The 26232-nt window shown below is 40.8% G+C and overlaps 1 protein-coding gene and 1 long non-coding RNA gene across 4 annotated transcripts in view; one reads left to right on the top strand and one right to left on the bottom strand.

Moving 5' to 3' along the window:
• PHF6 (PHD finger protein 6) overlaps positions 1-15296 on the bottom strand; it is a 51073-nt gene extending 35777 nt beyond the window's left edge. The window contains exons 1-3 of one of the 3 annotated variants that reach the window (XM_038588352.1): positions 15078-15293; positions 10961-11144; positions 10632-10733 (exon numbers count right to left, since the gene is read on the bottom strand). In XM_038588352.1, coding sequence (XP_038444280.1) covers positions 10632-10733; positions 10961-11098 — 240 coding nt within the window. In that variant the 5' untranslated portion in view covers positions 11099-11144; positions 15078-15293. Of the gene's footprint in view, positions 1-10631; positions 10734-10960; positions 11145-15077 lie in introns of all 3 variants that reach the window. The other 2 variants (XM_038588353.1, XM_038588354.1) reach the window with 2 other exon arrangements.
• LOC111094708 overlaps positions 1-26232 on the top strand; it is a 134603-nt gene that overhangs the window by 52781 nt on the left and 55590 nt on the right. The window lies entirely within an intron of this gene.

Below are 26232 nucleotides of genomic sequence, written 5' to 3'. Positions count from 1 at the left end.
AAGGCAGCAGTTGGTTGGTCCCAGGTAATGTTATCCCGTTATTTCTCTTTACATAAAACATTTGCCCTCAAATTTGTTATGGGCCTTACTGGGCTCTTAGCAGGACTGTCAGCTGCCATTTAACATCAAGTTTGCACTACCCATGACTCTTGAACGTGGGGAAAATGAAAGTTAACCTGACAGGAACATGGTGAACTAACTGTGGACCTTTTCCCCCTGCAAAACTGTCTGTCCCATGCATCAAATATTCTGAGGGCTAATTTCCTGCCCCTGATAAAAGTATAAATGTCAATTGTCAGCTAATCCTGTTCATACTCTGACTTCAAGATCTTTAAGTAGAGGTGAAAAATTTTTGATAATGATTTTTCTTTTACTTTTTCTCCCCTCTTCAGGTTGCTACCCAGTAGACCTAGTAAGCCTCAAAACTCAATTCACCTTTTCTGAAATGGGGAGACTAGAAAAAAGACCCACCCTATTACAGATGTTTGCACCTCATCTTTATAGTATGGCTAGAAGTGATAGTATCCTTAATTTTTTTTTAGTAAAAAAAAAATATTTAGGATGTATGGCAAGGTGTTTTAATAATAGCAAAATGATTACTACAGTTGAGCTACTTAGCACAACCAACTCTTCATTCAGTTATCAGTTTTGTGTGTGTGGTAAAAGCCCCGGAAATCTATTCTCAACAAATTTCCAGTATACAATATAGTGTTATTAATTATAGTCATTGGGCCAAACATCAGGCCTCTAAACTTCACTACACAATTACAACTTTGTACCCTTTAAGCAACATCTCCCTACCTTCCCTGCTTGTGGTAACCACCATTCTAAAATCTGTGAAGCTATCCCATATTAACGTTAAGCTGTACCCAAAGAACCAAGTCTCAAGGAGCTGACCCACTGACTAAAGAGGAACCAAGTCACACATGAGAGCTAACAAAGGGAACCGAAAGGACTATGACTTAGCTAAAGTCCTGCGGGAGCCAGAGGCAGGGATGTACCGACTCCTCAGGCAACTGAACCAGGCCGGGGCTGAAATTCAGTTTGTAAAAGGAAGAAGTCCTAAGGAATAAAAGGAGAAATACTGATTTCTCAGTAGCTGTGGGCAAAACTCAGGGACAGTTCAACCAAGACCATGAGACACAAAGTAAAACTAAAATGAGATCACCAACTTCTAAGATGGGCAGAAAGGGATGGCTTTGGGGGGGGGAAGGGAAAGCTGGAATCCGATGGCTAGAGAGAGCCACAGGGATCCAAGGGGCAAAGGGCTTGCTAAGACAGCCTTGCCCAGCCAACTGCTGCATATTGAGTGTGCCTCAGTGACTGACTGACCACCACTGTATAGATATAAATCCTCACGGCCAAGTAGTTACTACTCTCAAGACATCTGCTCCAAGAAAAGGGCTATAAATGTATGAGAATGCAAAAGAGGCTCCAAAATGAGACCATATTCTTGGTCTGTAGGTGAAGGAAACAGGCCCAAAGCACTTGAGTTGGAAACAGGGTACCTAGGCTATCTGCACAGGAGACAGGATAAAGTAAAGGCAGTTCACCTTACACTGGTGTCTATTGTTTTTAATACCAGATAACATCACCTCCAGGAAAAACTAGAACTCGGGATGAGGCAGTTGGGGTAAGTTTTCAGAGCTGCCCCAAAATGCTCCTCAACAACTGATTTATAGGAATACTTCACATATCCAACATCGTTAGAAAGCAAAGAGTGACCTCTGAATTATCTGCTTAAGTGACAGCTGTCTGATTTACCTGTTAAAAATGCCTAAAAGAAAGGCACCTAGGTGGCTCAGTTGGTTTAGCGACCAACTCTTGATTTCGGCTCCGGTCATGATCTCAGGGGCCTGGGATCAAGCCTGGCATCAGGCTCCCAGCTCAACACAAAGTCTGCTTGAGGCTGGTCTCTCTCCCTCTGCCCCTCCCCCCGCTCTTGCTCACTCTCTCTCTCTCTCTAAAAATAAATAAATAAATCTTTTTAAAAAATTCCTAACAAGAATACCACGGCATGGTAGGGTGGAACATGATTCATGACTGTTTCTGGTTTATGCTATAGCTACAATTTTTTTAAAAAGTTCAGGGCAGCCCGGGTGGCTCAGCAGTTTAGCGCTGCCTTCAGCCCAGGGTGTGATCCTGGAGACCCGGGATCAAGTCCCACATCAGGCTCCCTGCATGGAGCCTGCTCCTCCCTCTGCCTGTGTCTCTGCCTCTCTCTCTCTCTCTCTCTCTCTCTCTCTGTGTGTGTGTGTGTGTGTGTGTGTCCCTGATGAATAAATAAATAAAAAATCTTAAAAAAATAAAAAAAGCTCAGCATTTTGAAGAGGGTCTCATTAAAATAAATAAATAACTTAATATATTATTCTGATGACCAAAGTCATCAGAAAAGGACACACTTGATAGGTTAGGAACTTAAATTCCAAGTGCTTCTAAAAACAGGGCCACTGAAAAGTACTTTTTTCCTAGAGTAACAGACTAAACGTAAGCAGTTACTGAACAAATCAGTCCAGAAATCTTTTCAAAACGGAAGGCCATGAACGAAGCAAGCATATCAAGTTCTTACTTAACCTAGTCCCCTGGCCTTGCTCTGAATATCACATTCTCCATACTCATACTTATGAGTCGTCACTGATAGTTTAAATTCTCTATATTATTGTAGCTTTTGAAGGTTTTGTTTGTTTGTTTGTTTTAACCTGAAATATTCAGACAGAGTTTTTCTGAGCTCAGATCTATAGGTTCAGGCTGTTCTCAAGTGTAGGCCTTTCAGACAGAGGGTACTTTATTTTTTTTTTCAAATTTTACTTTTTTTTAAGATTTTATTTATTTATGAGAGACAGAGAGAGAGCAAGAGAGGCAGAGACGCAGGCAGAGGGAAAAGCAGGCTCCATGCAGGGAGCCTGACGTGGGACTCGATCCCAGGACTCCAGGATCATGTCCTAGGCCAAAGGCAGGTGGTAAACCCGCTGAGCCACTCAGGGATCCCCAGAGGGTACTTTAAACTGCCGTGCTGTGTGTTATATACTTAATCAGTGAAGAACTTCATATACACACCAAAACATCCCCCCAAACCAGACACAGATTATTTTACATTACTGGTTTGGGTTCTCCTCCACTGGCACAAATAAATGGGAATTAGTTACATAATGACATAAATTTACAGTATTTCCAATTACAAAGAAGTATTAAATGAAGGCAAAGGAAAAAATTTTATTCAGTAATAGTCAAAGACCTGATTTTCTCCATCATTGGACTTGAAGTTTCTCTTTCGCCTTACATTCATTCTCCTTAACCTCCAAAGCAAAGCAAAATTCATTTTAATATAAATGACAGGTAAAATATCTGCACATATTAAAATTAATCTGCATGCCATAATCTGAGCTTTATTAAAAAAATACACGTTTAGATGAATACATTCGTGATGGATGTACACTTAGTTACACAGATGACAATGAACAGGCCTGTTTGAATATACCTGTTTTTCCACAAAAATACCCTAAGGCAGGGCTCCTGCAAGCCCAATCCAGCCCACCAGCCATTTCTGTAAATTAAGTTTTATTGGAACACAGACATACTTATTTCTTTGTGTATTGTCTGTGATTGCCACTGAAACAATACAGCTGGCAAATCCTTAAATATGTATTATCTGGTCCTGTATGCAAAGTTTGCTGACCCCTCTTCCTAAGGTAATGGTCCATAACAAAAAGCATCTACCAAAAAACCATTTGGGGGGCCACCTGGGTGGCTCAGTCGGTTAAGCATCTGTCTTTGGCTCAGGTCATGATCAGGCCATGATCCTGGGGTCCTGGGAGAGAGCCCCATGTCAGGCTCCCTGCTCAGCAGGGAGACTGCTTCTCCCTCTCCTCCCCTTCCTTGGCTCATGCTGTCTCTCTCACTCTTACACTCTCTCAAATAAATAAATAAAATCTTTTTAAAAAATCACTTGAGAACCCTTTTCAAAAGATACATGCCTGGAATCCCCCGCCCACCCCCACTTCTTATTTCAGTTGGCTAAGGACCACTGCTCTAAGGATTTAGTAGCACCATGGACCACCTGGCATCTTCTGCTTCTCTGTATGCAGTAAGCAGTTGTAGCATCTTATGCACTGTGGGCACTCTGTTTTGCCCTTACTGAACGCTAAATGAGCCATTCGCTCTACTTTAAATAGCACTGGCATTTAATACTTACCTAATACTTTTGCCCACTTCCTCCTCTTGAAACTCTTCCCCCTTTGACTTCTACAGCATCACTTTCCGATTGGAACATATTTCAAACGTCACTTGCTATGAAGCCTTCTGACTTCTAAAACAGAATTAATGATGGTCCTCTATCCCAGCTCTCCTGTGGCATTCTCTACATACTCCCAAGGCTAAACTGTATGTATTCCTGGAAGCACCCATCAAAGTGTCTCACATTGTACTTGGTTCAAAGTAGGCACTAAATTAAGTAACTGATAAATGGACAGAGAGATGAATTCTAGATTCTAGTAGAGGGCCTTAACAAATACCATGCCTAAAGAAACAACCAAAGTAACACCATACTGAGCCAGGGAATGTTGAAGAAACATGCAAACCTTCATGGGTAAGGCATACACAGCTCTCCCCATCCTGAACAAATAACCAACCATATTTTTTCCACTAGATTTCTCTCCTTCCTTTTCAAATCACTGGAGCTGCAAACCCCACTAAAGCACTGACTAACCAAAAAAAGAGGAATTTTATGCTATACCATTACTTCTCTGGCCAATTTACACCTCTCCCAGTATTAAGGTTTCACACTATTATCCAACTGAAGCTCTTCTCTCCTTCAAATCCAATAATTAATGAGCACCCACCTATTTATTAGAACACTACTGAGCACAAATGAGACATCAAGTACTGTGCTAAGTGTCTTCCATGCATTATCCCCACTTAATCCTATGCTAGACCAAGAGAAGAGTGTCTACCCTTCCAGATACCAGAAGATAGTGGGGAAGGAAGGCTTGCTTATATCTAACAAATACAATGCATATTATGTGAAAATCTATGAAAGAGGTGAAGTTTGAGCAGAATTCAAAAACAGAACTGATAGGCAGCTAAGATGCAACTAGGATGAGTAATGTCAGTATGTGCACAGCAGTGGGGACAAACAGAGGACGTTTGGGAAACCAAGAGGAGAGAGGATGAAATCAAGAATGGAAGAGGTGGGTTATGACTTCTGAATGGCAGGCTGAGGCCTCTGGGTATGATTTTTTTTTATTTATGATAGTCACAGAGAGAGAGAGAGAGAGAGAGAGGCAGAGACACAGGCAGAGGGAGAAGCAGGCTCCATGCACCGGGAGCCCGATGTGGGATTCGATCCCGGGTCCCCAGGATCGCGCCCTGGGCCAAAGGCAGGCGCCAAACCGCTGCGCCACCCAGGGATCCCTGGGTATGATTTTGTATACACTAAGGCATCAGTGAAGGTTTGGAGTCAGGGAAGAAGAGATCAAGTAATTACCAGCAGTATATTGGAAGGATGGGGAGAGGAAGACTGGGTATAGGGTAGTATTACAAAAGAAAAGACAATAGAAGACACCCCAGAATTAGAACCAATGTGATACATGTGGAAGAAGGAAGAGTTGAAGGTAAAGGATTCAGAAAGAGAATCAGGGTTCAGGGCAGGGAAGATGATGAATAATGGTTTAGACAGGTTGAGTTTTAAGATGCCCTTGCAGGATATCTATGTACAGCAGACAAATATACTGCCATGATTATATTTCATTCTCCAGTGATTACTGCATATCCCTTTTCTCCTGAAAACTCCTGCTTCAACTATCCTCATCCCCTCCTATCCTAGGTGAAACTCCTGTGTAAGGTTTAAAGACCCTGCCATTATCCCACCCTACTCAACTCGAATCCATTACTACCAGTCTCATTGACCCATTCTGGTACTTAATCTATTTCCTGGACTCATTCTTTACTCCCTTACCAACTTAGGAAGCAGAAACAGGCAAGGCTTCTCCCACACAGAATAAAAAGGTGTTATCTATGAATCATCATATGTGCAGATTCATGGCATGTCCAATATCTAGAATGTCAACTCTCAAAATCAGATACCCCATTTCTCTAGGGTGCCAAGCACTCCACTGGTATTATGTAAAATTGGTCTTTCCATTTTTAGAAGCCACAAAAAGTACCTAAGGATAATAGAGAATCAGAATATGCCTACCTAGGACATATATCTTGGTCCTAAAAACTAACAATGCTATTAATATATATTAAAAGGAGTCTATGTCCTAAATCCAGTAGTATTTTCATATTTGTTTAAAAAACTACTAAGCTCAGGGGCAGCCCTGGTGGCTCAGCGGTTTTAGCGCTGCCTTAGTCCAGGGCGGGATCCTGGAGACCGGGGATCGAGTCCCATGTCGGGCTCCCTGCATGGAGCCTGCTTTTCCCTCTGCCTGTGTCTCTGCCTCTCTCTCTCTCTCTCTCTCTCTGTATCTCTCATGAATAAATAAAATCTTAAGAAAAAACTACTAAGCTCAATTATGTTTTATAAAACCTGATTTTGGATTGGGTGGCTTAAAAGGCACTGTATTAAAAACTGGGGTGATTACGAGTTCTAGCTGTGGAGTTCACTGCCCTCAAGTCAAATGGCAGCTCTGCCACTTACTAGTAATAGGAACTTAGGTTACTTCTCTGGGCCTCAGCTTCCTCATCCATAAAGAGAGAATTAATACCTCCCATCTTACATTATGATTGTCAGGATTAAAAGGAATCATGTATTTAAAGTAATTTGCCCACATATTAAGTGTTCAATAAATGTTAGCTATTTCTACTGTTGGGGAAAAAAACAGGAAAAATGTTCAGAGGATTTCTTCAGACATGTGAGTAAAATTTAGTTCAAAAAGGGGAGAGTAAAAAAAAAAGGGGGGGGAGAGTTTAGGAGTGACCTGAGGATAGTCATCAAGTATATGAAAGATTTTCCATTTTTAGTAAAGAAAAAACCCAAATACTTCCTTTAATGGAAGGAGAGAGACCTAGAATAAATGGCTTAAATTAAGTGAGATAATTAAATTATAAAGAAGGATGAATTTCTCAATTCTGAAGAATGTCATAGAATTATGGTCATGATTCAAGTTGCTTTGATAGAATCACAGCCTCCTGATATATTTAAGAATAGTGGAGATGAAAATCTTATGTTGGGTGGCTTGGAAGCAGTCTTGCATATAGGGATTGAGGACTAAATGGCCTTCTGAACTCCTGTTCTCAGACTGATATATCTGACACAGTTACCAATTTCAACAGTAACTATCAGATGTAGGTACTCTTAATGACTTCACCACCTAGTTTCATCCAGAAAGAGTATGTTCTTCAAATGTACTCCTCTCAAGTATCTCCTTAAAGAAAATGAAAACGGTGTCAATGATTCATAATTTTACTTGGAAACTTGCATTTCTTGGCTAGATGGCTGAAGAATTAAGAGTAGATGGTACAGATGTGATGTCTCCTTATGGCTGCAATAGAAACTGGAAACCATTCTGGAAAAACATGTATCGGTCTTAACTGCCAATATAGAGACTCAAATGATAAAATCCTCAGTACTCTGGCAAATTCTTCCTGGTCCATCCTGGTGCCCAAAGGTAACACAAAAGAGATGGATCTGTCTGTACAGGCTGGCTTTCCTCCCCTGATTTTTGTGACTGACATAAAAAACACTCAGAAAACTCCCTGTGGCAGCAAGAACACAGAAACCACATACCTGTACTTCCTGTTGTGACTGCCCACTCTCTCAAGACTCTGACCCATCTGGTCACCTAAACACTTTCACCACAAGCCCCAGCCTCTTCTCTCTTTACTTTTCCTTGGGGCAAGAGAGCACCTATCTTAAGCCAACACCAGGTATAGGCTGAAACGGGACTTGAAAGCACCCGGGGACCAGCATTCCTGTTTACTTTCAATGGGTATTCATGACTTTTCACCCAGAAATCAAAGTTAAACATATGAATGTTACTCTAGTCCTATCCCCTATGTAACTTATTTAAATTCTGGCATTTGGGAGAAGGAAAAGGAACAAAACTATGTACCTAGGCTTAAAAGTTCTTTCCTTTTGCCCTATTCCTTATACTAGATGCCCACAGCTTCAAAACATCTTTGTAAACACCTTTCCTAAGGTAACTCTTTCTATGTTTGATTTTAGTCATGGAACATCGCTGTTCAGTAAGCAGTGATACAGCATTATCTGTTTACCACTGGTGAAAAGACAAATAAGTTAACGACCTGTCTAAAGTTACATAATGTGTCAGTGGCAGAGTTATTAAAAATACAAGCCTCATGACTTTCCCAGTGCAGCATGCTTTTCATTAGTCTACAATGACATTAGCAGGATATTATTTATAAACAATAACTACACGGGTGGCTACCATTTATCAAGTCCTAACCACGTGCCAGGCACCATGCTAAGTCTTGTATAGTCTTTTAAATCTCACAATATCCCTATGAGATAAGAACTGTCAGTATCTCCTTCTGGCAGGTGAGGAAAATGTGGTACAGAGAAGTAGATAACTTGCCCAGGGTCACTCAGCTAGTCAGTGACAGAGCTAGGACTCAAATCCAAGTCTGTTACTATAGCTTGTGGTCTTACCCTCCGATGTCCTTCCACTCCCCAGATCAAAGGATAAATTCAATTCTTTATAACTCACTACACTTCGGAAAAAAATCAACTCACTATACTATACCATTAAAAATTAATCAAAACCATTTATATTAGTAAAACTTGTACAAAGTTCTGATGCTCTCTCCACAAACAAGTCCAAATAAATGAAGTCACCACTGGATTTAGCAATGCTGCCAGATGTGTACTGCTGCTGCATGTAAAACTAGGCACTGCATTTGTTAATAATAAGTAACATTAGGGATCAAAACTGCTCCCGTTGTGACTAGAGCAGCCATTCCAGGTGACAAAAATGCTAACAAGTCAAGATGCAGAAGCTTTTCCCAGGCCTATTCATGATGCCAAGGAATAAATAATGGGGCAATAAGGTTTACAGTACAACCACTTTCAGGTAAATAGTATTCTTTCTTTACATCTGAATTTGTTTTTAAGGATTAGGAAATAAAAACGTACTGCTCTGGTTCTCGAAAATCAGCAAGCCATAAAAACATGAAGAAATCTGAAACCATCAAATAAAAATCACATTTAAAAAAGCTGAAGCACAGTGCCTGGGTGGCTCAGTGGTTGAGCATCCTCCTTTGGCTCAGGTCGTGATCCTGGAGTCCTGGGATCGAGTCCCACGTTGGGCTCCCCACAGGGAGCCTGCTTCTCTCCCTCTGCCTATATCTCTGCCTGTGTGTCTCTCATGAATAAATAAATAAAATCTTAAAAAAAACCCTGAAGCATTCTATTACTATTACCACTTTGGGGAGCGGGGGAAAAGAGACTTTCAGTTAGGGTCTTGCCACCACAAAAACCGACTGGCCTCTGGGTCCCCATTCGTGTCAATACTGATGTAAGGGTTTTACACTATTTATCCTAAAGCAAGTCTCAAATCCTTGAACTTCTTCATGTTGCTTTTCTTTCTAATACTACAAGACTGACAACTTTTTTTTTAAGATTTTATTTATACACTCATGAGAGACACAGAGAGAGAGAGAGAGAGAGAGAGAGAGAGAGAGAGAGAGTCAGAGACACAGGCAGAGGGAGAAGCAGGCTCCATGCAGGGAGCCCAACATGGGACTCGATCCTGGGTCTCCAGGATCACGACCTGGGCTGAAGGTGGCGCTAAACCGCTAAGCCACGGGGGCTGCCCAAGACTGACAACTTTCAAAAAATAGATTATTTCTGATCATCAAAATGACAGTTCCTACCTCTGCTCATCAGATTCTTCATGAGATATGAGATTATTCAGTGCCCAAGAACATAGATGCACATTCTGCCAAACCCATCTTTAAAATAATGGAGCACCTGATACTGAAGCTACTGAAGGCACATTTGCAGATGTAATTTTAATAAAGGGCTCAAAGGAGAAAAATAATAACCAAATAAAGAGAAGTTGTTTCATTGTAAACCATAATGGATCATAAATACCAACTGAAACAACGTTACTTTTCCAACAGAGCAATATAGTATCCTGCCAATCTGGCTACTGGTGAAAGACAACTATAGAAACATTCAGTGTAGCATAGCTTTAGAAATCTGTCAAAAGTCACAAAATTATAAATGCTGTGTTATATGGCGGAACCACAGTAAAATACAGCAAGTGCTAACATTCTCCTGCTGAAAGGGTACTGTCATCTTCATTTATGATGACCACAATTCCTTTATAATAGAAGATGAGAAGACATCCAAATTATGAAAATTCAGTTGAAGACTTCAACACATGATATATTCAAATTAAGCAAACTGCTTGTTTTCTGAGTTAACAGAGCCTCCAAGAAGATTTGTAATCTTTTTGAAAAGAAAAAAAAATGGAATAATATATTTATTCACTCCTTTTTTTTGAGTGGTAAATAAGTTAAGCCCAACCTTGGAATTTCTGGATGGGGGCGGGGAAGATTGCAATTTAAAATCATAATGTTAATAATGCAATACACTGCAAACTAAGCAATTTCCTCCTTAGTGAGCTTAAAATAAGTTTTATTCTCAAGAGGCAGAAATACCAACTTACCAGCTTCGTGCCTCTTTTAATTTCCTTTTGGACATCTTCAATAGAAAATCCACCAAGACTTTCGTTATCAGAGTGTGATGATACCAAAGCAGATGAAAAGAGCTATAAATTACATTTAGAAAAAATTAAGGTTCACATTTAAAGAAATTGCAGTGCAACAGTGAAAAAGATGTTAACTTTACAAGGAAAATTTCTAGCAAAAATGGCATAGCATTAGTAAGAAACTATTTCTTTAAAAATTTAACTGAGTTTTTCGTATTCAGGAATATTCATTGTTGGGGTTCTCATGGTTTCAGGTGTCTCAGTTGCCGGTTGCCGGCCTTACTTACCATGCACTTATGGTGTGCTGCCACCTTCTGGTTTTCAGATATTAGTAATTGTCCACATTCCTTGTCTCTATTTGACTTACAAAAGCCACATTTGCGCTGTCTTGTAGGCCCTTTTTTCTGTTCAACTGAGCTTGACATGATTTTTAAATTGCTTTTAGAATGCCACTTTTAGCCTCAAGAAATGCTACAGAGAATAAGAAGGGCAACAAAATGGTTAATTTCACTTTAATACTCGTTTGCACAGTCATGTAAGTTGTTTAATATTTAACCTAAGTTTTAACATATGCATTTTAAATGGCTATTTAGTATAGACAAATTAATATCAAAACCTACAATGCCTCTGTAACGAAAAAAATGAACATATGTATAAAGACAAGTTAATGAAATAATTCAGGAAAATCAAGCTGCTTCCAAATTAGGGGAATGTGAAATAATTAAAACAATTTCTGTGTGGATAAATAAAAAATGTACAATGTGTGATATTAAAACAATCATCTGCTGACATTAATTAATATAAAATATTTTTCATGTATAGTTAGATGCCACTTCAAGGAGACCAAGAATTATGTATCTAAGAGCAGAGCAGAAACTTTTAAGGACACAATATTCAGAGTGAACAGAATTCTAAAATTGCACAATTCCTTAAGTTCACATACTGATAAACCAACAAAAGACAAATGGATGCACTTAACCATGACTTAGGAACACTTATCTTTAAAATCTGAATTATTTTCAAGTTTTAAAAAATCATGTATACATCTTTAACAAATTTTTGCTATTGTATTCCTTTTTAAAGAAAAAAATTAAGCTTATAACACTCTATTCAAAAAAGCATACTTTAGTAACTACTATTTATTTTTAAATCCTGTATTATCTGACTCTGAGGCTTACTCCAGAAGCCTGCTTATTAAATTAAAGTTACAAACTGACAGTGGTGTTCTAAATGTAGTAACTTCCACATTAAATCTGCAATATTGTATAAAAGGAAAGAAAAATTTTCTGAATGACTCTTCAGTCTAGTCAAGTTATAGTTATAGGTAGTAGAGTTGAACAAAAAAAGGGAAGAAAAGTTCTAACAGAGAAGGTTTCAGATTTAGATCATCAATTTCAACATGGATTCTTCAGAATAATCTAAACAAGTGTAAAATCAGTTATGTGATTTGTGTAGTTTTCCCAAATCAACCAAACTAAGTGGTGCACGATTCAAGTTGCTACAACACACATCACAATCAATAACATCTCCAATTTTGGTCTCAAAATGTACTAAAATTCTTTTTCCTTTCTCTATACACTTGAATACTTGCATGATACTATGTTAAAACTGGACTCACTCACACTACATTGTAGCTTTCTGAGAAGCACTTATTCTCCAACAAGAACAGTAGCAGCTGGATGCCAGCAAGGTGGTAGCTGTAAACCATTCAGGGCTATATAATATAAAAATGCAGACACTTGTTCAAAATTTAACGTGAAGCCACATATAAACAGGTCTTTTTTTATCAATGTATACCTAGAGTTGTTTTTTTTTTTAAACAAAACTTCAAAGGCCTTGGCAGTCTTTGCGTTGATGTATTTAACAAACTCTTAATGCTATCTACCATTTTAAATACCTCAGTCTTCCAAACAGCATCGGATACTTTACAACAGTACTGTATTCATAGCACTGGCTATAAACCATGAAACTGATTGAAAACAGGCAGCAAATACTTTTAGGATTAAAGAAAAAAAGACATAACAGAGAAACAAAAGAAACAAAAGGGGAAGTGTGTTTGCACAGGCAAATATGTATTCAGTTGCTTTATCAAGAATATAGCTGCCAAAATCTTTAGAATCAACCATGCAAAACACCAAAATTCACAAATAGCACCAAAATTTGCTATGTGAGTTCTAAATTGGCTTTCTTTACTACTATGCAATGAATAGCAGGCACTCTGAAACCAGTGTAATGTATTCAGCATTTCTCTCGGTCATCCTTCACCAGCTCAAAGGATGGCACATTATGAATCTAATCTGTATAGACATCTTTAATGTGCAATTTCTGTATAATCCTAGCATAGGCTATAAACCTGGTTTAAGATTTTTAAAAAGTCCTAGAGTAGTAAAGCACTTTTTATTCTTGAAATTAATTCTGAAAATGGTGTCCCTCAAATTCTATCCATATTGCATTCTGACTCTTTGAATTCATAAGCAGGTAAATTTCTCATCCTAATTTTGAGAATTTCCTTTTCAAGATATCAAAGACCCAAAAATCTAAGAGAGAAAATAGGTATGTTTTATTTTGCATTCAAAAATATTCTAGTGCTCTAATCAGTTTAAATTGGCAAAGTGAACAGAAACACAAAAAAGTGCACCAAATCAATTAAAAACTTTCCCCAATGTGCAATGACTAAATGGATTTTTCCATTAAAATTCAAATAATGCATCTGTGCATATCTTGCTAATTTTTTACAGCCTCCTTGTAAAACATGAAGTGGGGAACATCATGGAAACAATGACTCCTAACAAAAATCTCTTTATCATAAAAATACAGATTTTTATCTAATGCTGTCTCATTTGTGGTCTCCAGTTAAGGAGAATAAGGGCATTCCAAGGACCAATATTAAAGGGTTCATAATGATCCACACAGCTATATGGTCTTTTAATTTCAGTCTAAAGGGCCTTTCAGCGCATGCAGAGATCAAACTTTGATGCTTTCGTCCAACAATGAAACCCTTTCCTTAAAAGAAACAGAACAGTATGGGCAATGTTATAAAGCAGAAATTCAAAAAAAATGATAGCAGCGTGAAAAACATAATTTAAATGTCTGGCAAAATATAAAAGCTCAATTTGTTAGGCTGAAACAATCAAGGCGTTCCTGATTTTACAAGATGCTGTAAAGCACCAAGGTAGAAATAACCTGAAACATCAAGGAGAGTATTCAAGAACCAAGTCGAGAGCTCATTCAATGTCTGGTATCTGAAAGACCATTTTCACAGAAAAACAAAACAAAACAAAACAAAAACTGCAGTTCCGGAAGATCTAACCATTCCGTACGCAATCAAGCTGAAATACACAGTTCAAAATATATAAACGCGATCCCCAAAGAAGCAGTATTTCTGTCAGGAAAGTTACAGTGAAGAGAAATAAACGAATAAGAGATGAACCGGAAGGGCACCTGAATTTGGTTGCACGATATTATTACATGCTTCGCACTGCTTTTTGCGGTTATTCAAAAGGAAACTGAAGGAATTTTCCAGTTGTTTCAAACCCAAGGGTAAGAAAGAATTTGAACTGTATGAATAAGACCTGCTATTACGTAGTAAGCCGGTGAAAAAAAAAAAAAAAGGTCCTTCAAAAATAAAGGATTTTTCAACTTCCACGCAGGATATCGAAACGAACAAATTTCAAAAGAATGCCGTGCGGTTCGTCCATATAATAAAGGATGGTACACATAACGTACCGGATCCTTTCCCCGTTATTTATTCCTCAATACACACTAGACTCCAAGACCTCCCTCTAATCAAGCGCTAGATAAAGTCGCAAAACTATCTTCCTCTAAAACACTTTAGCAGGTCCTTTCGGTCGGTCGTCAAGTCAGGGTCCCCTAATCGTCCTTCTCCAATCCTCCCGAATCCAGGAAGATATCCCACCACTTTCTTTAATCGTCCTTCCCCAGGAGTTCGCCCTGAAAGTCTTCGTTTCAGATCTCAGTTTCGCCCCTGATTTCCCCCACCCCAGAGTTTTTCCTCATTCCGTAAAGCTAACCCTCCTGCCACCCTAACCATTCTTCCTCTTACGCTTCCCAAACTGGGAGTCTCCCTCCTTCCCAAATATGTCCTAAGCGATGGCAAAGACTAAAAATTCCCAGTATTTTTTCCTCCCTAAATGCTGCGCCCCCTCCCCCGAAGTCCAGGCTTAAGCCTAATCTCTCCCCCCGCTCCCTCAAAGCACTTTTCTCAGCAGCCTCTTTGCCAGGCGCCTTCAACGAGCGGCGCTTCTGGGGTCCTTGACAATAAAGCGAGACCACCAAGAGTCCCCCTTAACAACGGGCAGGGGCGGCGGCCTGGCCACCGCCATCCTCCTTGTCTTCTCCCGCCGGGCAGAGAATGGGGGGCCCCAAGCTACCGTGGGGACTCACCGGCGGGGCCCAGAGGCGAATGGCAGCGGTGAAGCGCCAATGAGGGGAAAGAGAAAGAAGTCGGTGTCGGTTCTCCGGCAGCGCCTGGGAGCGGGGCTCTGTCGCCGGAGGTTGTTTCCTTTCATTCGAGGAGAGACGGGCTCGCGGAGCGCCCTTACGTCGCCCCCCTCGCACGCAACGACTCCACACAGCGTTAATACGTCCCGAGCGCGCCGCGCGCCCCCATTGGCGGCCCGACCGGGGCAACTGAAGCCGCAGAGCCACGGCGCATGTGCGGAGGCCACCCCTTGAACGGATCGGGGCGGCAAGCTCCGCCTCCTGCTCGCGCGCGTACCTTCTATTCTCCGGTCCGCGGCTCAGCCAAGTGTTTGGGGGCAGGATCCGAAGAGATAGAGAAAGAGATTGCAAGATACCGCTGTGGGTCGGGCGGAGAAGGGGCAGGATTGGGACTAGAGACCACTGGCCACGGACCCTGGGCAGCCAGTTTTCAACAGTGATTCCAGGGGCTAGGCCTGATCCCTTGCACTTGTTCACCGAGGCCTTTTCACATCCATTATTTTATTGTACTCTCGTGGCATCCCTTTGAGGTCCTCCGTTCTCTGATTTTACTGCCAGGAAAGACTGAGAAGCTCCTAGTGGAGTCAGTCGGCCTGGATCTCAATCTTCGGGCAAATCACTTTCATCTCTGTACCTGAAACAACAACAACAACAAAAAAATTCTTTTTTTTTGTGTGTGTTTAAGATGAGGATTAAAAATAGGATCTCACGGGTTTATTCTGAAGAAGAAATGAGATAATGCAAGTTAAGCGTGTGTGAGCGTTCCTGGCATATAACAGGCCCTCTGTAAATGTGGACATTATCATAATCAGAAAAGATAAGTGATTTTCTTTGTAACTCACACAGGTAAACGCGACAGCTAACCCAGCGCTTTCCTCTTTGATGTATGTAAGGAGCCAGAGTGTTTGGGTTTGAAACCCAGCTCCCTCACTTCTAGCTCTGTGACCTTGAGCACGTTGCATTACCTCTCGGTCCCTCAGTTTCAGCACGTCCAAAATGGAGATCACAATGGTATCCATCTCAGAGCTGGTAGGAGAAATGAGTTAATACATGTAAATCACGTAGAATAACACTTGGGCACATAGTATGCCCTATGTAAGGGTCAGCTTTTGTTATTTTCTCCTACGCTCAAAGACTAAAAGCCAGTGATTAAAAAAAAAAAAGCCCTAACAAACCAATGCAAATTTAAAGATGCCCTTTATGTAGCTATTTTTCCTGTAAAAGGGAGGAGGTGTATGGTGGATTTCCATTGTTGCGATCCAAAGCTGTTACTACGCTGTTTCATCATTCTTTTTATTTTTCCCTGCAATGTCAACCTTACATTGTAATCCTAAATAAACAGTGACCGTGTTAATGTAACACTGTATCCCATACAAACAGGTACGTATCTAATAAGCTTGTATGAAACAGTCCTTTAGCTGCACAGGACACTTTGACCTTTTACCCAGGCCCTCTACACTGAAAGGGGAGAGCCCAGAAATTCACAGAAGATCCAAAATGTGTGTTCCAAACATTAACTGTGTTTGAAAACAGGTCCCCCAGCATTATTTTCACCAGCTTTAGACACCTGCTGGTGTCAAAATGAGACTGATGATTGTGAAAGTGACAAAATTTAGTGCCTATGCAGTATGTTGTCTTTTTAAATTCCACCCCCCGCCCCCGAGTCCCCACAAATACCTGCATTTCACTACCTTTTATTCATTCATCTATGCACTCATTTCAACGTATTAATTCAAAAGACATCTGCAAAACTACTAAGTTCCAAACACAAGAGAGGCACAGATCAACTCAATCCCTAATCTCAAACTCATGGCCTAAAAGGGGAGACAAAGAAGCAAATACCCTATGATGTGATAAATGCTATAGAAACGTGTGTGCCTGATACAGATATCTTCCGCCTACTGCCTACAAAGCACTAAGCGAAGGTACAACAAACAGTAAGACACAGTCTTTGCCCTCAACTATTTACAGTGTAACAAGGAAAAGATGAATAGCCACAATAGAAGATGGACCGCAGCACATGCCTTAAGAGGTGGAAAGGAAGTGCAGGGAATGTTCCAGAGGAAAAGCTCAGCAACCCTAGTGAGTTTCAGGCCCCAGATTGGCTAGCCCGTTCCCATTAGCATGAGTGATAGAGGAAGCCTGTGATTTCAAGGGCTACAGAAAGGAGTCAGATTGTGGTAACACACGATATAAACAATGCCTGAGAATACAGCACAGGATCTCTTAATCTCTTATTGATCCCTCAGGCTCCCACCGACACTCTTCCAGTCCTTCAGGTTCTAGATTCGGCTTTCCTGTATCTCATTCTCAGCAAAGACCTTAACTTCCCGACTTGTTTAGAGTTGGGCCATCTGAGCTAAGTGGCTTTATCTTGTACACCCATCCTTTCTTGCTTCCTTCAAGACTCAGACAGAATTGTCCTTCCAGCTTTTCCAAGCTAAGGCTATGGTTTTAATCACATCTCTTCCACGCTCTAGACAAACTGCTTCTCTACTTATTCCTGGCTCTCATTTACCTTCAAACACTTGAGATTTTTCTACCTTCATTCCCAGACTGTGCTCTCAGCTTCCAATTCCTTCTCAATCATGCATTCGGCAGGCATTCGCACATATTCTCTGTATGCCAGGTATTATGGCAGACATTGGAGATTTGAAAAGAAATAAGAAACAGCTCCTGCCTTCAAGGAATTCTCAGTCTAATGAGGATGAAAACTCAGTATTTCTAAAACCCAAGAAGAAAAACAGAATTTCAGTACAATAGATAAAATGCTATAATGGAATTACATACCACCAAGATTGATGGGCTCTGTCCAATGGAGCAGGAAATACATCCTTGGGGAGAAATGTTTTGAGTTGGATCTTGAAGGACAGAGCCAGACCCAGAAAAATCTGGATTCCATCTTCATGACTTTTCTCCATCTTCATTCTTGACATCTCTGTGACATTTGACACTTTGGGCAGTTTACTTGTTCTTAAACTTTCACCTTCTTTGGCTCTTAATGGGAACTCTTGACTCTGGCCCTCTGGCTGCTCTTCAGTTTGTTTGTGGAAGGTTTCTCTTCTTCCTACCTTGTAACGCAGACCTCTCCCAAGTCAGTGTTAGACCTGCTGCAGTTCTATTGTGATTCCAGCCCCGCGATTCTCAAAATCTGGAAGTGAGAATTACCTGGGGAGCTTGTTAAAAATGCAAATTTTTGGCACACCCCCACCCCCACCCCGGGATTGCTGGAGTGGGTTCAGCCTTCTTCAACTGCCCAGAGATTCTGATGCAGATCTGTTGAGGACCACACATTAAGAAACTGCCTTCCATTCTTTTTTGTGGCATTGAAACAGTCTCTTGACTTTACCCTGTAAACAAGTTTAGCAACTGTATCTGCTCTGCCTAGATTGGTCCTGTTCTTGAGCTCAATCACTAAGTCCAATACAAGCAAACTCATCCTTTCCAACGACGAAAAAGTAATTCCTTTTCCCATCTTCAGTGTTTCTGTGTTAGATACCTCTAGCATTTCTGCTCCTGCCTAAACCAAAGGCTGAATTCAACTACATGCCTGTGACCTCCCTTCTAGCTATAATCAACACCAGTGGATCATTCATTCATTCGTCAAGTTCATATTGATTACCTACGACATGTCAGATGAAAATGGACAGTCCATTTTGGTATAGTGGCAGACTATATTCAATCAAGTAATGTAAACAAATGTAAAATTACAACCATGTCTTGTGCAAAAAGAAGTAAATGTTACCTATATGTAACTGAAGTCTATTTGCATTGTGTATATTGGATACATTTTACATTTCTTATTTTTTGTTTTTAAAGTAGATGGATTCTGCATATTAAATATTTCTGTGAAGGGGTGCCTGGCCGGCTCAGTTGGTGGAGCGTGCAACCCTTGATCTCAGGGATCTAAGTTTGAGCCCACGTAGGGGGGCTCATTGGGTGTAGAGAATACTTAAAATCTTAAAAAATATACAAATGTTTCTGTGGGGTAAAAAAAAAAGTGCTATTTATTTGTGTGAGATGCTGCATAAAAGTCAGAAGACTTCTGTTTGAGTTGCTGGCCTACCACTGACTAGTAGAGTGACCCTGGACTATTCATTTGACTTCTCTGAGCCTTAGTTTACACATCAGCCAAATGAGGTTGATATTACTTGCAAAGTTGTTATGGAGCACAAGGACAGATAATGATGTATGTGAATATTCTTGGCCCAAAAAATATGAAGGACAGTTTTTTTTAATATATCCCTTAACTACCATATCATCTGATTGATCAATCTCCTAATGTTGACTGCCAGAATTTGGCCCCTATGCTATTCTTTTTTTTAAAAGATTTTATTTATTTATTTATTCATGAGAGAGAGAGAGAGAGAGAGAGAGAGAATGGCAGAGACACAGGCAGAGGAAGAAGCTGGCTCCATGCAGGGAGCCCGATGTGGGACTTGATCCCGGACTCTGGGATCACACCCTGAGCCAAAGGCAGACGTTCAACCGCTGAGTCACCCAGACATCCTGGCCCCTATGCTATTCTACTCAGTTTTTGTTGTTGTTTATTTAACTTCCACTTAGCGTATTCCACTTAGGACCCTTCACCTTGTCCAGGCTATGCTCCGGCTACCCAACTGAGGAGCTTTGGCAGACTTTGATGTCTCCCCTAGTTAAGTGGTTTGATGCCAGGTGCAGTACAGAATCTGCCCAGGAAACTACCAACTGTGGCAGAGGAAAATGCTTTAGAGGCACGTGGACATCTCTAAAACATTGTTTATTGGATGTTAAATAAACACCAAAGGGGAACGTAATATATTGATGGCAACATTGGAGAAGTGATTAAACTTTATAGCACTGATGCTTGCAAATAATAAAGGGTAATTGACTTCCGACAGTGTACTAGGCACTCTGCTAAGCACTTTTTTAAAAGGATTTATTTATTTATTTATTTATTTATTTATTTATTTATTTATTTATAATTTGTCAGAGAAAGAGCACAAGCAGGGGGAGCAGCAGGCAGAGGGAGAAGCAGACTCCCCGCTGAGCAGGGAGCTTCATCCCAGGACCCTAGATCACGACCTGAGCACACTGCAGATGCTTAACTGACTGAGCTACCCAGGCGCCCCTGCTGTGTAATTGATGTACATTATCTTATTCAATCCTTACAACAGCCCTGAGGGGCAGGGAGTATTATTATTAGTCCCATTTTACAGAGGAAGAGACTGTTGAGCAATTAAGCAACTTGCCCAAGGTCACACAGCTAGGCAGAAGAGCCAGGTGTCAAGCCTACATTTGTTTTGACTCCAGAAGCCACTCTTAATCACTATGTAGCCCTGCCTGTTATTTATTGGTTGATGTGTTTGTTATCTGTCTCCATCAGGGCAGGGGCTTTGTTTGGTCACGTTCACTGCCCCATCCCCAGCCCGAGAAACTCTGTGCCTGGCTTACAGTAGATATTCAGTAAATATTTAATGAGGGAAAGACCATGGAGAATGGGGAATGGAAAAGAGGAAAACCAAAGAACGGGGAAGAGAGCGTAATGAAGAATGGGGACACATAAATTTGGAATGGAATGAAAACATCTTAGGAATTTGTTAGTAATGCGGCAGCGCCAGCCCTACCACAGTGATTCTGGCATAGATGTGAAATGGGGCCGAGCAACTATATTTTTAACAAGCTCCCCAGGTAAGACTGCAGTACACGCAAAAGTCTGAGAACCACTAACCTACAGCCTTCAAGCGGAAAACAAAAACAAATGCTTACCTCCTGGGCATTTTATCAGTTACATCCGAGTGCCTGAGAGACTTCCTCCTGATTGATATCATTCCTAGACATGTATCTTAGAGAAGACAGTTGCTTCTAACTAGCTTTGCCATTGGGTCCTGGGTGATCTCAAGCATCTTTGTTCCTTTTGGTCCTTCTTTGGCTATTGGCTAATTAACAAACCCAGAGAAGTCTACCCTAATCTCAAATAGTATAATAATGAGTCTAAAAACTCAAAAGAATTATATATGAATAAGATTTGAGGGAGCTGATATTCACAATGAGACGAAACTATACTGGAAGGCAAAACCCCGAATGGCCCGGGCACAAATCCTGATTTCAGATTAACTTCTTAATGCCTTGATTTCCTCATCTGTAAACCGAGATTGAAAGGAAGTACCTTTCTTTCTCAAGGATTTTTTTTTTTTTTTGAGGATTGCATGAGATACTCCACATACCACACTTAGCACAGTTCCTGGCCCACAGAGTTCAATAAATATTAACTATAAGAGCTAGCTTTATGGGTGGTAATATGGAGTACTTTTTATCTTGTACCACTTAAGAGTAGCTAATGTGATCTCCAGTTTTTCTGAGAGGTGGAATAGAGAGACAAAAAGCCTGTGTTTCTTTTTTATTATTTCAATAACCTTGTCTCTCTTTCTTTCTTTTCACTGAAGTCTAGTTGACACACAATGTTGTATTAGATTCAGGTGTACGACATGGTGATTGGACAAGTCTATACATTATGCTGTGCTCAGCACTAGCTTAGCGGCCATCTGTCCCCATAGAGCCCTATTACAGTGCCACGGACTACATTCCCTATGTTGTACCTTCCATCCCTGTGACTTACTCATTCCCTAACAGGAAGACTGTATGTCCCACTCCCCTTCCCATGTTGCCCAATCTCCACCTCCCTTCTCCCTGGCAATCATCACTTTGTTCTCTGTATTTATGGATCTGTTTTTGCTTTATTTGGTCTGTTTTTTAGATTCCACATATAAGTGAAATCATATGATACTTGTCTTTCTCTGACTTATTTCATTCAGCATAACACCATCTAGGTCCACCTTCTGTTGCTTTATCCGTGCTGTTCTTGCGTCCCAAACCTCCTTTATGACTTCTTTTGGACTAGCTAGGACACAGCAGCCTTCAGGATGCCATTCAGGTATCGGCCTCTTAGCTTTCTAGAAGCTTTTCTCACCCTTTGACTGGGTAAAGCTCACCTCCAGCACTGCCATAGCAACCTGGCCAGACCTCTGGCTCATCCCTTGCCACATCATGTTGAAATTATATGTACTTCTGTCTCTCCTACGAGAGAGTGAGCTCTTTGGGAGAAGAGACCATGTTTTATTCTCTTTTATACCCCAGGCACCTAGCACAGTGCCTGTCCAATAAACATCTGCTGAACTTTCTCAAGGAGCCTTGTCAGGGAGTCAGTGGTTACTACTGCTGGAAGACTTTTTCCTGTCTGAGACTGTTGTCTTGTACCCTAGGCCTTTGCACCTATAACTCTGTTGCACCGAGAGTCATGCAATACAATTCAGCAATTGATTATATTATGTATCGTATATTTTTCTCTCTTTGCTTCATATGTTAATGCACCACTTCTTTCCCCTTCCCTCAAGCATTGAGGAGGAAAGATTTTTTTTTTTAAGATTTTATTTGTTCATTTACGAGAGACACACAGAGAGAGGCAAAGATACAGGCAGAGGGAGAAACAGGCTCCCTGCAGGGAGCCTGATGTGGGACTTAATCCTAGGACCCCTGGATCACAACCTGAGCCAAAGGCAGACGCTCAACCACTGAGTCATCCAGGTACCGAGAAGGAAAGATTACGAATTAAAAGTGGATGATACATCTGTAAGCCACGCCAATTGTCAGTCAACTCTGCTTATTGAATGCCCAGGGCACTGGGAATCCTACTATTAATCACCAGGGGCAAGTGCAGATGAAAAGGGAGCATGATTTATCATAAGGGCCTAGAACAGTACCTTCACATAGTAGGCGCTCAGCTAATATTCATTGCCTCAATGAACACTTTATTTTTTTTAGATTTTATTTATTTATTCATAGACACAGAGAGAGAGAGAGGCAGAGACACAGGCAGAGGGAGAAGCAGGCTCCATGCAGGGAGCCCGATGTGGGACTCGATCCCGGGTCTCCAGGATCACACCCCAGGCTGCAGGCGGCGCCAAACCGCTGCGCCACCGGGGCTGCCCTCAATGAACACTTTAGTGAAAAAGAGTAGTGTACTTTATTAGGTGAAAAATCATGGGCAGCCCTGGTGGCTCAGTGGTTTAGTGCCGCCTTCACCCCAGAGCCTGATCCTGGAGACCCGGGATCAAGTCCCACATCGGGCTACCTGCATGGAGCCTGCTTCTACGTCTGTCTATGTCTCTGCCTCTCTCTCTCTCTCTCTCTCTCTCTCTCTCTCTCGTCTCTCGTGAATAAATAAAATCTTTAAAGAAAAAAAAAAAAAGAAAAATCAGGAGGCCTGGCTTCTAATCAGACATCTGTCACTTCATTTTGAACTTGAAAAATCACTTCATCTTTCTGGAACACTCTTTTATATTCTGAAAAACATGACAGAATCAGACTAGATGACCTTTAAGATCTCTTCCAATTTTAATATGCGATTCTTCCCGCCAATAGTTTGAAAATTCCTTAAGAATAAGCACAGTTGACATTTCTTCTCCATAGCACCTAGCACAGTGCTAAGGTCATAGGGCTTGATAAATACTTTCAAGGTTAGAACCGTCATCCTCCATAGTCACCCTTACCAGAATTAAAAACAAAAACAAAAATATAACCAACGGACACCAAACACTGCCACGAAACATACATCATCTCTAAAAATACGACCTAAGAGAAAAGTAGTAGAAAACCTGGAAATCTCTTCAATTTTTTGCATTTCAAAATCTTTAAAACGTTTAAAATTTGAAATCCTAACTCAGGTGCCGGTTGCCAATCAAGTAATTTGATTAATCCCAATGAAAACTTGAGTGCAATGGAGTATAACTGCAACTTGATCTTAGCCCTATCCTCATGTTCCCTTGCAATCAGCTACACCCATCACTTTTTTTTTTACCACCCACTGTCGTAGGTTGTAGTAACACACTCATTTATCTCTCTAGCCAACATTTCTCCTCTGAATTCTAGGACCATATAACCAATTGCCTATTTGAAATTGCTTAGTCATCTCAAAGGCATCTCAAACTCACTATGTCTGAAAGAGAACTCATGATCTTCTCCCTATAGACCTGGTACTGGTCTACTGTTGGCTAACTCACTGAACGGCACCTCTATTCACCCAGTTCAAGGAATCATCCTTGGTACCACCTTCCATTCTGCTCCCTGCCCCCACTCCCGCTAATCTCCACTTTATCATTAATGATTGCAATTTTGTCTCCTAATCATCTCTGAAACCAGTCCACTGTTTCCTTATCTCCACCATCTCTACCAGCTCTAATCTGGACCACTCTGCTAGCTTACTGACTCGCCTATCTGATTCAATTTTCCCTCCTCCAATCTAGTCTCCACACTCCTGCAAGTGTCATGAATTCATTTCTTCATCAAGATGTTTGCTGTAGAAATGTTTACCCACAATGTGCCAAGCACAGGGGATATGGCAGTAAAGAAAACAGACAAAAATCCCTAATGCCATGGAGTTTACATTTTAGTGAGAAAAGGACACACTAAAAATAATATATGAAATACACAGTGTGGGTCATTTACTTCCAGCATGATAAATGAAGGAGGGTAACAAATCTTCTCCCTAAAACCACTAGAAAGCTGAACAAAACTATCAAAAACAACCCTTTCAGAACTCTGGAAAGTTACCAAAGGTATAACATAGTAACCAATCATCCCAATTTCCTTGGTACTGTCCCAATTTTAGCACCGAGATTCCTGCATCCTGGGAAACTCCACCCAGGATGTGAAAATTCCATTTTCAGCAATGGTTGCTCATGTTTGGGGAAAAGGCACCAAACCCAAGCCATGGCTCCAGAAATGGGAGTTGAAAGCAACACTCTTTTTTACTGTGAAATAGATATGGCATAGACTTGCCTATCCACAGCCTCCATCACCATTTTCAACCCTGACCACTGATGTTGGCAACCATGATTTGCAGTTCCCAGTAACAGAGCATCCACTGTTGCTCCCTTGGAGGGATGCCTGTGGATTAACTCTTGTGATTTGTATGGAGATACCGCTACTTAAAATTCTTTTAGATTTAAAAAAAATTTTTTTTAAGATTTTATTTATTTATCCATGAGAGACACAGAGAGATGCAGAGAGAGGCAGAGGCACAAGCAGAGGGAGAAGCAGGCTCCACGCAGGGAGCCCGACATGGGACTCGATCCCGGGTCTCCAGGATCACGCGTGGGGCTGAAGGCGGCTGGGCTGCCCTTAAAGTTTTAATATTATAAATACTGCACGCATATTCTAAGTGTTCAGATATAAAGACTGAAAACCATCACAATACCAACCAGCCTGACCCAGAAATCATCAAAAAAGAAAGCTAAATGACTGTTATTTTGATGACAGATGGAAGAACACATGCGACTGGATTAGAGAGGTAAACAACCAAAACACAGCTTTCTGAAAAATAAGCTGAAAAGAATTCGGGACTGGGCATGGTAGAGAAGGGAATGTGAAAGCTCATTCAGAGACTGAATCTTAGAAGTGCTGGATGAGACAGAAAGGACTTAACAAATCAATCAAAAGTTTTCAGTTTTCCAAAAAGACACTCAAGTTCAGTCAAAATTGGGGGCCACTGATTTCACTTGGCATACTACAGCAACAAACGCCCATTATTGCGTCACTCTCTTGATTGCTCTTTGAATGAAGTTACATTTCGTGATTCGGAGGTCACAGCTAAAATGTCCTGTAGATGAACCAAAGAGGGAATTTTGCTACAAAGATGTGTTGGCCGTTAGCAGTGTGGAGCTGATTGTGTCGGATCTGACCAAGGATTACGCTTTCTACAGTGTATCAACGGATGGGTAAAATCACAGCAACTAAAAATGTTCCTCCTGGCTCCTAGATACTTTGATTTGAAAAACGATTTTAAATCATTTTCTTGATTTCTATGAAGATTGTAATGAAACTGCAGAAAACATAAAACAAAAGGTCGTTGATATCTTGTATAATTTTGCTCATCTATCTACATATTCAGCAGACAGTGCCAACATAAACTGTAGAAATCAGAAGACTTTAGAACTCAAAATAAAATGTCACCAGAAAAGGGCAGTCACGTCAGGCTCCCTGTATGGAGCCTGCTTCTCCTTCTGCCTGTGTCTCTGCCTCTCTCTGTGTGTATCTCTCATGAATAAATAAATAAAATCTA

This window comes from Canis lupus, chromosome X (assembly GCF_011100685.1).
Source record: "Canis lupus familiaris isolate Mischka breed German Shepherd chromosome X, alternate assembly UU_Cfam_GSD_1.0, whole genome shotgun sequence".
Taxonomy (NCBI): Eukaryota; Metazoa; Chordata; class Mammalia; order Carnivora; family Canidae; genus Canis; species Canis lupus.
Note: the sequence above shows the minus strand (reverse complement) of the source record. Positions and strands in the feature narration are given on the sequence as shown.